Consider the following 12,184-nt stretch of genomic DNA (forward strand, 5'->3'; position numbering starts at 1 on the left):
TTTTAAATTGTATATAATCATATGATAATTATATTTTTCTAACGGTTTCACGGAACCCGGCGATGTTCTGTTGGTGTTACTGCTGTGATACATTTTTTGTAAATACGTGTACATCTTTCGATTGTGTTAAACGAGGAGGAAATTAAAGAACGAGTTTTCAGTTTTCGGCCTGTATACAATTTATTAACCTCATATATAAATACTATCTATAGTTCTTCCTGTCGTCGTCCCGCTTTCTCTCGTCCCTTCGATCCCTCCTCTCGCGATCATCATCCCTACGACTGTCGCGTTTCCTGTCATCCCGTTTCCTATCCTCGTCCCGTCTCCTATCCTTATCCCTGCGATCACGTTTCTCATCTCTCTTGTGTTTGTCGTTCCTATCCCTCGACCGGTTACGTTCTCTGGATCTGCTGCGTTCCCTCTTCCGTTCCCTATGTCTCTCTTTCTCCTCCTTCACCACCGGCTCCTCAATCTTATACTTTTCTTCCTCCAACTCGATCTCCTCATCCAGATCATCTTCAAGCGCCGATGTTTTTGCATCCAACTCATTGGTTTCCTCCAGAACATGTCGCTTTTGCAGACGCGGTAATATAACATCACACACCTACAATAAAAAAAATACTATAATCAAAAACACCATAAATAAAGTTAATAATAAAATGTACCCTCTCCTCCCTAAGCAGCTCATCAATATACTCGTCCATGTGCACAATTTCAAATTGAGCCTGTCGATTCTGCCTCCTCAACTTCCTGTTGTCATTATACAAAGGCTCCAAATATTTGTAACAGTCCAGTGAAGAACCAGTCAATCTCATGTAGAATGCACCCAATGCTCTGACATATTTGAATTCCTCATTCTTTATAAACTCCACCACAATATCTTTCTCCGGTTGGATTTGAAGCATCTTCAAGGTGAGGCACAGGAATGGAGTGGGTTTTATGTTACCGCTGTGTACTCCACCTACAAATCTTAATTCCATGGCTTTGTCCACAAGAAGTTCTGCGGTCAAGGCAAAACACTCTTCCTTCCAATACTTTGAATCGTATATTCTCGTTCTGATAATTTTCTCCACCAAATACTGCGGATTCGTTCCGTGGATGGACTTTGCGTCCTTCACGGTTCTATTTGCCATTTTTTACTTACAAACTATTGAAATTCACCAACACAAACATCAGCAACAAACTATCCGTACTTAACCTCAATCTCGAATAACAAAACCGCAGAAAAGTTATTTGAACTATTAGTTCAAATCAAGTTAACTGATAACTCAAGTTCATTCTTGTCATCAAGAGGTGGTGCTAGTAGAAAATAATTTGAATTCAAAAATTATCAATAATAATTATAATGCAAAAGGTAGTAATAAATATTTTGTTAAATTCATGATTATACATTTATTAAATAAATAAAATATTTGAACTTTTATCTTAAATACAAATTCCATAGCATAGTAAAATAAAACGCAATGAATGTTTTATACTTTTTTGATGTTATTCGAAGAATTTGACCGAAAGCACAAATATCACGGTATAACGCAATAAATTCCAGGCAAAAAAAATACCAAAGCATTCCATTTAATAAAATATCGATTTTGTAAACCTATATTCGTACAAACTATGGCTCCCTCAATTACAGAATGATGTAAAGTGATATTATTAACATCAAAACAAATAGATTTTTAATAGATACTGTTTCTCACATAAATATGATATTGAACATCAGTACAAAATATGTTTTATGTTTAGGTATGTCCTTGCTCTGAAAGAAAACTAAGTTAATGCTGAATGCCTAGTGGGGCATTATTATAATTTTCTAGAAATTGTAGGGGTAGGAGGAATTAACATATAATTTGGTAGCTCAAGGGATGAATTTTTATAGTCCATACCAACCGATGTTAATTCAGTTGACGAAGTTGTCTGATTCAGTTGTCTAAAAAAATGTTGGGTCTAGAAATGTAGGACTTTTTGGTTTCTCAAAGAGTTGAATATTGTTTAATAGACTTGATTTATTAACTAATTTCATATTTATTCTTAATTTCTTCACTAATTATTTATCTTATAACATTATAACAAAAAGTGTAAATATACTTGTGATATATACTTACCTTAAAGCAGTGGTTTCCAAACTTGATGTTACTACGCCTCCCTAAAAGTTTTTATTTCATAAAAGGAACGCGTATTACAGTAATATCGATAAGAGCACAGGAATGTATCTATACTTGCTGAATTCCCCAAACATTCAGCTTTCATATGCATATATTGGATTCAGTCTACCTATTATAATTTTCGAGTAAATATGGATAAGAGCACAGGAATGAAAAAATACTTTAGCAGTTTTTTTGGAAAATTGCTCTTTGCTACTAATATTCGCGCCTCCCCTTAGACTAGTCCACGACTCCCCAGGGAGGCGCGCCTCACAGTTTGGAAAACGCTGCCTTAAAGATTATCACGTAATCGAAAAATTTAGGTATTTTATGTGATTGATTGTGTTGAAAATTAATTTAATTTGAATGAAATATGAAACGTTATTAAGAATTAAATTCATAAAATTAATATGAAACATAGGGAGATTAATATAAATTTGACTATTGGATAAATTACGTTTGTATGAAGTTAGTTTTAGTTAGTAATTGGGAAAGTGATAGTCGATGTGATTAAATAATTGTAACGTTTTATTGGCAGTTCGGTGGATACTCGTGATGCGGATGAATGGAATGGAAGAAATGAAAGATATTTATTTAAAAGCGATTTGTCATTTAACACACAAATTAGACTACCTGTACAAATAAGGTATTCATATACATACGTTGGTAACAATATGAATTTTACACTTTGCCAGTAAGTACCTACTCTTATTGCAAATTGGAAATATAGGAGAATCAGGATACAGCAAGAAGATTGAACACACCATCTTTTGGGTGATTGAGTGTTTAAGTGAGTGATTCAGTGTGTGAGTGTTCGTGTGTGTATATATATAATAGGTGAATTAGAGTTTATGTGTATCGATTTTATGTTTACCTTTTCGTTCTAAACTTAAATGATATGAGTGGGACAAGGTACTTGTGCTAAGAGGACTGCTCGATCCTGACTCTCGGCCACCTCAACTCCTTGATCACCTGTTCATTATAGGTGTGACTTTTTTTTGTTCTTCTTCTTCTTCTTCAATTCTGGTGATAGGAAAAACGAGGAATCAATTAAAGTACCGAAAAGAAAAGCGTAATTCCTTAAATCTCCAGAAATAGACTTAGTCTATCTACAAATATATATATATATATGTATATGTATGTATGTACCCCTAAACACAAATCCTTATAGACACCCGTACGGAACCGGGCTATACACACAATTAACTAGTATCTTGGTAAATTTTTAGGTTTAGCTCGAAGTATTCAGCCTTATGTTTAATCCTCTGAAAAATCACACATAGTTTATAATAGGGTCCATCGTATTTCGGTGTTTTCTTCTTCAGTTCGTTTTATTCATAGATCGCACTCTCCGACGTTGCGACTTGCAGCCTCGTGACCAACTAATTGCAGACGGTAATCCGTGTTGAGGACAAGGTCGGCAACGCATCCTCTGATGCCTTCTCCGTATCTTCCGCCTGTGCTGAGTCCTACGTCCGGAATGCCGCCTACGAAGAGACCTTCCTGAGCGGCTCGAGGTTGCGGCACGTCCACGGATTGTCTCGTCAATGTCGGCCCGTTGTCCACCTCCAGTACTCCGGATCCGCCGTTTCTGGAATACACGCACACACACACAGAATACAGAATATGGAATTGCAGCGTCTGCAAACTTTATACTACTCAACCGCTACTGTAGTTTCAAAAGTCAATTCCCGCAACTTTGTGAAACTACTTTTTTCGCTCCGCACTGCCTAACTCGTAGAGCCTTCATCGACTCTATTCTTATTTTCATTTCATATCACGTTCATCTCATACATTGCACGTATACAATTGGGATTCATCATATATACTTATTAGTTTATATTATGTAATCTATATACAACAACCTTCATAATTTAGAAAACTACCTCCAGTCAATAATTTTAGAATATTTACATTAATTACCAAAATTCAGTTTAATCGAACTTTATTTCTAAGTCTTATTTTGGGTTGAAAAATGAAACCCACGCATCAAGGGTTAGAATGGATTGAAAATAGTTACGAAAAAAAATATAATATTATCGTTTTATCTTCTTATAAATCATTTTGTTACTAATAAAAATCAAATAAATATATGTATAGATCGAATATTTTAAATATTATGCAATATTTAATATCCTCTGCACAACGATAAAGTTTCTGTAATAAAGAATTAAAAAAAAAACAACGAATTTTTCGATTTGAAATTGTGCAAATGCTTTCGAACGAATCGTTTGGATTTTCGATGCAGTGATTAATCGATGGGTGGGTCATATGCAATATTCAGCTGAACGGAAGAGGAATGCAATAGACGTCGACGAATCTCTATTTTTCTTTCACGGATTTATGTGGGTCATGCAGGAAAAATATCCGGAAAAAAATCGCGGAAAACCGACGATATCAACTTGCACCCCTTTCCAACATTCCCAACATTTCAACTACACAACAAATGCGAAGTGCATTTCTGTGATTGCATAATAATATATTTATATACGCTTTTTGTAATGAACTTCTAAGCTTCGATGTTTTTTGTAATGGATAATTAAATTATGAATGGAAAAAGTTAAGTTTTCAACTCGTGCGAACGGAAAAGTATGGTGGTTGCGCAGGGTTATTAACATATATAATTCGCTCGGTGCGTATCTTTGTGTCAACGAATTCAGCGATTCTCTCTGTTCCGTACGCTTTTGATGCTGTTCAGGGCATTCGCGGTGTCCGGTTTTCCGGAAATAATGGAATGGTTGCACAATGAATGAATGGATAATGCGTTGCTTCGCCGATGCAGCATACTTTGTAGCGATACGTCGATGGTCGACGCTTTGTTGCAACTATTTACTTGTTACTTCAACGAACAATTTCATACCTGAACATTCACAAATTCAGATTGGAAACGCTTCTAATTGAGTAAATACGATTCGATTGAACTACATGCATATTTCGTATATACTGAAATTTATCTTATAGTGTTATATTAACAATATTGAAATTTGCTAAAATTTGATTTTGCGAATGTAAATAGCGATAATTACCTAACGGCTCTGACGCGATGCCAGAGGTTGTCGTGGACGGTGGAACTATTGTGGACGACGACGATTTCTTCGGCTCGGACGGTGTAACGCAGTACTAGAGCTCCTCTTTCCAAACCCAAAGACAGGAAGTCACCGGAACCGGAGTCCATCCAAAGCAGAAGACCATCGGAGCTCGAAACCTTGAAGCGAACGTTGATGTCCAGAGGATCAGAAACGAGTGTTGTGAGGGTGGATGGATCGTTGAAGTGGAGGTAGCTGTCCACACCACCGAAAGATGGAGGTCCACGGCTGCACAGTTGATCTCTGTATCCAGGTCTACACTTGCAGGTGAAGTAATCCAACTCTGGGATGCATTCGCCATCATCTCCACAAGGTCTAGCCACGCACGGATGAGGACAGTTATCCACATTCGCTCCACCCAACGCTTCAGCAAGGATAGGCACCTGCCTTCCATTCATAACCACCTGAAAATACATTTAACATACAAAATTAATAATAAGCAATGTTTATTACGTGATTTGAATACCTTTTGTATGCAACCGACGAAGGCGGATCGAGCTCGAACTTTGGGTGAAACAGCTGAGAAATTTGGAACTCCACCTAGGTAGAGGTTCTGCGGAAGCGAGAGTTGCGTGAAAGCACCAGGTGACATCACCTCGACGGGCAGTTGATTATCGACTTCGAGGATGGCCAATCTGCCGGTCCTCGAAACGCGTATCTGGTGCCATTCTCCTAAGCTGATTCGGTGTTGGCTTCTCGCAAGTCCTGCGCCCGTTCCGAGGTCATAGGCGAACTCCACAAAACCTTCGACTAGGTAGACGGCCATGAAGTCGCCGTAGCCGTCCGCCCGGTGACCGTCGTACAGAAGAAGACCATCAGCCGCAGTCGGTTTCAGAGTGATCTCCAGGTCCAGCCATGTAAGCGCGTCTTCACCTAAACCCTTGTATCGGAGGTGGCTGGAACCGTTGAAGGATGGCACCTGCAGATCCACGCGGATCTCGCACAGATCTCCAGAGAATCCCAATGGACAGAGACAAACCGCTGATTCCTCACTCGTCAGGCATTTGCCACCGTGCTGGCATGGGACACGGCTGCAACGATCCGCTGTGCATTCCTCTGCAAATAACAAAACAACATCTTTGTAGTTTTATAAGATCTAATATAATAATATGATCTACTCTGATATTATTATTCTGTTGGAATTTGCATAAACTGAATATATTTACTTTTACAAATATATTGAGTATGAAGAACGATATTAAAGTTAAATAATTCGGAAATAAAAAGCTATTATCATCTAATCCAGAGTTTACAAATTTCAAGTAATAAAATGTTAACCATTCGACAAAAAAAACACCTTTTGATTTATGTAAATATCTTGAGAACCAGAATGACTATATTGGAATTTATGTGTAATTGTAATTTGCTTTTAAATAATATGTAATGAAATAATTTGATAATTAATGAGGTCATAAAAAATAGATTTGCACGTATTGCAATCAATTGGACAACAAAATAAATATTTTATTGTACTGAAAGATCAGAAGAGGTTAATTAATAAAACATAACAAAAAACTGCATTTGGGAATTGCAATTTTATTCAAATTGGAATATTGATTTAATTTTTATTTTTCATTCGCTTTCGCATTTATCACGCAATATCGCATGTTTCCGCTTTATTCGAAAATATTATTATTATTTTTTTATATTACACAATGGAAATAATTGATAATAAAATTCTGTGACACAAATAAATCTTTTTTTTTATTTGTCGATAAAGATTTATACGTATTGTATAATTTCATATTTTTTCATAAAACATAATAATGCATAAAAGAGTTCACATCAATTCAATAAACTTTTTATTTATAATTTAAATACAATGTAGAGTAAATACGAATATTAAAATTTAGTAATTTCGAAAATATTTTAATGTGATAAAAACATTTATCAACAAATTCTGATAAATTTTAATTAGGTGAAAAAAAATCTCTCATTATTCTAGAAAAGTTCAGTTTTTTGAAAAGCAGGCTTTTAATTTAGTTTAGTTTCAGTTGTGTAAACTTAATAAGTAAAATTTCGTTATATAATCAAAATAATATTAATCAAGTTTTGCAGAAAGTTTGAGAAGCGAAACGTTTCCTTGCGAAGTCTTAGTTGGTAACACTGTTGCGCCCCATTTACTTTAGACTAAAACGTATTATAATGCTGTCCATTAAACTAGGTGGCGCTGATTGAATAACTTCATTCATGTACAAACATGTTGGTAACAATCCCAAGTTTGCAAAGCCTTTATTCATGCCGTACCGAATGCACATTGTGAATAATTTGCGCAAAGGGCGAAGCGAAAATATATATTGATTAAAACGGTTCCACCGAAATAAGAAACTCTCCCTACAGAATCCGGACGAAAACTGAGCGCCAACGACATCTTCCCATTGTATTCCGAGTGAATGTATGTAGTGGATGTAGCTTTAATGGGTCGACCCTCAGACAACGCCTTTGTATTCCAGTCATTACGCAAAACTTTACCATCCGAAAGACCCAAAATCCATATTTTTTATCATCCCTTTGTCCATCGTTATAAAACACACGCATCGAGCTACCAAAAAAATAAACCCTTCAAAGCCTTCCGCGGGATGTCGTTCGAAACTAAGCAGGATGCGCTCATAAAACTAATTTAAAGTATTTCCATTTAAAAGTTTTATTAACAGGAAGCTTTTAGTTATTAAATTTCCTGTCGTGATGCATATATCTAGATTGTCCCTTAGTCATCATCTCCATAGCATCGCAACGTAACGGTTATAGTTCATTTTTTTTGTTTTGTTTTATTGGTTGCTATGGTAAATAATTACAAATATTGTCTATGCAAATTGAACAAATCACAAGAAATTTCAGTTTTACGAGGAGACAAATTTCATTCTTAAAATTCAATTCATTTTCTTATCAATTAATAAATTGAATTTTGTGATAAAATCACAAAAATGTATAGAATTTACATGTAATATGTAGATTGAGAAATATCAAAGTTTAATCTGCGAAATTCATTTTAGACTTTAATTAAGTGGAAGTTTCCTGAATGCAATTTGATTTTTCCGTGTCGATCGTTGGTGAAAATTTAAATTGAATTTGGATCGGAAAATTACATTTCCCCATTTATTGCGATTTACAGTGTAAAAGTATACAAAAAAATAAATACAGAATGAATTACCGATGGAAAAACCAATTCAATGTCTTATTAAAGAAAATCTTGCCGTTCGATTTTCCAAATGAAAATCTCGCTGCACATTGAAAGCATTGTTACTAATATCTTGATACCATCTGCAAATATTGATCCTCGTAAGCAGATGTCCTTTGTTGCGGAAAAGCAAAGTTGATTTAGGTCGTGCAAAGAATAGAATGTCGGAAGGATGACAATATCCTTCGCAAATGCTCCTCGGACTTACATATATATGTAGGATATAAGAAGGACGATGCGAAGGAAAGCAAAGAGTTTCATTAAAAGAGACCTGCAATAAAATCCGTCTGCCCGATGTCTTCGCCAGGGCTTAATTTCTTCTGCGAAATTACGCATATGATTTATTGCACGTCCCACAATTCCAGACGAAACTTCGCCGAAGAGAAATGAAATCGTTACCATTCTTCTCCCCAAACGTATTAAATATTTAAATTAAAAACTGTATTGGATTTTTTTCCCCATTAGATTCATATATTTGTCCATGTTTCTATACTGGAATTTATATTAAAACTTATGCCAATTCAGCGAGACGATTTAACAAAGCAATTAACTTTTAATTATTATGTTTTTCTCAGGATTCAAGTCGTGTACTAAAAAATAGTTTTTCCTCAAAATGTACTTATAATAAATACGTTCAGACTTTCTTGAAATTTATTCATATACAAATCAATTTTAAAAGTAAATTTCTTACCGAGAAATCTCGAATTTATACTTGTTATATAAAATTATATCCAAAAAAATAGTTTCTTGTAAATACTACTTATATTTGAATAATTGTACAATTTTCAATTGAAAATAATAATTTATTAAAGTCTTTGTTAACGTCATGTTATATAAAGAAAGTGAAGTTGCATAATTACCATTCAAATTGACTTTTGCTAATTCACTTCTTTCTAGGACAATTTTGTTCCGCGAATTGATTAGCACCGCAAACGTGAATTCAATTTGAAAAGACGACGTTTTTCCACTGTTTTCCTTTCTTTATTTTTTTCTTCATCTTTATATTCCGCTGTTGTCTCCGCGAAACACGGAGACCGAGAAATGCAAATTGCTAGAGGAAACCTCTATTACGCCATTCTTTGAGGGAGCGCGGAGGGTCGAGATGAACGACTCAAAGGGCGACGCGAATAACGAAACCGTTGATATGTTGCGTCGTATAATATTCGCTGACTTGCATAAATGCTCCAAACCAATTCCGGTGCATGTTTTACGTCGAATTTTCCGTCTTTGCTTTTCACCCTTTTTACATTAATCTTGTGTTTCGCGTTTTAAATTTTAAAATTGTTAAAATATTAATATCCTTTTAGAAACCTTTCGATTATTAATTGTTCGTGATTATTAACCTCTTTGTCAACGAGCGGCGGATATATCCGCCCTATCCCTTATATTTGCTTATGCAAAATAATAGCAATTGTGGTGGCATAGTTATCGAATCTTTCTCCTAAGCGAGGCGAGGGAATTTGGTAAATTTGCAAACTTTTTTTTTTACAAATAATTTGCTTATATAACGAAAATAATTCATTTAAAATTTGTTAAAATGTAATAGCTGAGGTTCCGGCAGATGGCGCGTTTCTGTATTTACCTATTCCGTATCCTTTGGAAGCTTCTCCATGTGGATCAAGGGCGAACTTGTAAAGGTGATCGTTCACCTCAAGATGGCGGATGCAGCCCTTCAGTCCTCCTGATACCGGTAACTTTTCGGAGAGGCCTGTGGTATTCCCTGCTCCTCCGATGAAGAGTGGTTCTCGGAACGTAATCCTAGAGAAGAGACCTTTGGATCGGCCCTGCACGTGCTTCCCTCCATTCAATTGGACCCACGCATCCCATCTGTGTCTGTACAGGGTGATGTGGTTCCATTGGTTCAGTAGAACCGTTTCCTCCGACCTCACCACTCCCACACCCGAACCGCAATCAAATCTGCAAAAAAAACATATATTAACAACAAAGATTCAGGGACTTTGGCAATTGTGGACAATTTTTTTTGAGTTTGTCATAATTTGGTTCAAACTGGAATGTATTGATTCTGCGAAGTGAAGTTATTTAGAATTGAACTATTGTTTTAAAATCTAGGCATGTCGCATTTGGTAACTATGGCAACGGAGAACTATACATCATCAATACATAATTAATATACAGATTATCACGTAATAATTTCACGTAATATTTCGTTATTTGTTCACGATACAAATAAAAAGGAAATGCGCCGGGTGTAGACTATTTTTTTTTCAATCAATTTAATTTAGTTTATTATATTAATTATTACTAATTGCAATAAGTTTTTATAAGTTAAACTATTGATATAAACAGAAGAAAAATAAAAGAGTTTTGTTGAATTCAGTATTTATATATGTTCGCATTCTTGTAAACAACTGAAACTAAATCAAAATCTATAATTTAATTTCGGCTTCTGTTTGCTTGATGTAATACATTAGGTGATATTCTCTTATGTTGGCGACATCCATAAAACATACGTTTCCATTATCTCCAAGTAAACTATCTCTTCGTTACATAATTCATATTATAATAAAATTTGTTGCTGTTGGCCTCTGTCACGCCATCTGTTGTCGAATAATATAAGCTGCTTTGACAAAAACTAAATCGTATTGGGAAAAAAAATGTAGTATAAAATGTAAAAGAAACTACAAATCAATCATTGTAAAGCAAGTATGGAAGGACCAAAGTTTTTGTACGAGCGGAAAGATTGATGCGTTTTTCTGAAATTGATTAACTTTGTCTGTGCTCTCTTTTTTTTTTCATTCAAGTCAATTAGGTTTCAAGGATGAAATCAGGATGCAACCAATGAAAAAGAATTAGACTATCTCAATTAATTACTTCAATTAAGCGCATTTTCATATCTCGCGAAGAAATTAGCTTTTCCTGAAGCCGTCAAGAGTTTTTCATTTACTTCAAAACGTTCCATCTTCTCTTTTTTTATCAGTTTCAGTTTCAGCAGATGCTCTTACAGTTTAACAACGGTTTTAATGAATTCATATTAGGAGGAGTCCTGTTTTTTTTCTATCCTTCGAAATTAAAGGGGGTTTTGTATTTATGCAGGTGGTAGCTAAATTGTTTTGCTGGGAAAGTTTTAATGATGTTTGATTGGGGTGGATACGGAAGAACAAACCGAATTGTTGGAGACCTCAATGGGTCTGGAATATTTCATTAAAGTTGATCAGAATTGCACGATTAATCATTGATCGATCCATGTTCCCAGTTAAACGCTTCCAACAACTTCTTGTATATGGAATTGAAATATTCCATTCCAATATATGCCTTTTATTGCAAATTTGGGAACGCAGTTGGAATACGGTTTCGCATATCAAATTGAGCGTTAAGCTATCGAATTAACTGGTAATGTGAACGTGTCAATAACGTGCTCGTCGGAAGTAAACGCATTATACCGTGATGAAATTAGAAGGAAGCAAATTTGCTTGTTAATTTAGTTGAATCAGATATTTACACAATTAGTGAAAACTTAATTTGAAATTTACAATTAGGTTATTTTAACCTATAAGTACTATGGATGGGTCAGATTGACCCTCCCAATATTTACTCTTATTTAAATTCTATTGTAATTTAATTGTAGGAGTTGACCTTTTAGTTATTCCAGTATTTTTTAGTGCACTTTTCAATAGGAACAAAGCATTCTCGATGAGAGGGAATTATTTTAATGTAGAGTTTATTTGGGATCAAAGTGATCCGTTTGGTATACACGCGTTCTTGAAATAACATCAATATTTGGATTTCAAAGTTGAATAACTTTGGTTTCCCAAGAAGAA

The 12,184-nt window shown here is 35.1% G+C and overlaps 2 protein-coding genes across 2 annotated transcripts in view; both read right to left on the reverse strand.

Annotated features, from left to right (window-relative positions):
• Positions 1-167: 167 nt before the first annotated feature.
• On the reverse strand, positions 168-1,218 carry LOC108560489 (pre-mRNA-splicing factor 38A). The gene is made up of 2 exons (XM_017918055.1): positions 666-1,218; positions 168-604 (listed from the first exon to the last, which is right to left on the reverse strand). Exons 1-2 carry the CDS (start codon positions 1,131-1,133, stop codon positions 203-205), a joined length of 870 nt encoding a protein of 289 aa, XP_017773544.1. The 5' UTR covers positions 1,134-1,218; the 3' UTR covers positions 168-202.
• Positions 1,219-2,569: 1,351 nt separating this feature from the next.
• Positions 2,570-12,184, reverse strand: part of LOC108560480 (pikachurin) — a 108,489-nt gene continuing 98,874 nt past the window's right edge. The window contains exons 5-8 of the mRNA XM_017918044.1: positions 9,988-10,322; positions 5,694-6,283; positions 5,168-5,631; positions 2,570-3,732 (exon numbers count right to left, since the gene is read on the reverse strand). Of these exons, the coding sequence (XP_017773533.1) occupies positions 3,477-3,732; positions 5,168-5,631; positions 5,694-6,283; positions 9,988-10,322 (1,645 nt within the window). The 3' untranslated portion in view covers positions 2,570-3,476. The remainder of the gene's footprint in view (positions 3,733-5,167; positions 5,632-5,693; positions 6,284-9,987; positions 10,323-12,184) is intronic.

Source organism: Nicrophorus vespilloides, unplaced genomic scaffold, assembly GCF_001412225.1.
Source record: "Nicrophorus vespilloides isolate i.1.1-1 unplaced genomic scaffold, Nicve_v1.0, whole genome shotgun sequence".
NCBI lineage: Eukaryota > Metazoa > Arthropoda > Insecta > Coleoptera > Silphidae > Nicrophorus > Nicrophorus vespilloides.

What these genes read in the sequence shown, in the direction of transcription:
- LOC108560489 (XM_017918055.1), bottom strand. Translation starts at nt 1,133, where the DNA reads ATGGCAAATAGAACCGTGAAGGACGCAAAGTCCATCCACGGAACGAAT. An exon ending in AGCTGCTTAGGGAGGAGAGG is followed by an intron (nt 605 to 665) that starts GTACATTTTATT and finishes TTTTTATTGTAG; the next exon opens with GTGTGTGATGTTATATTACC.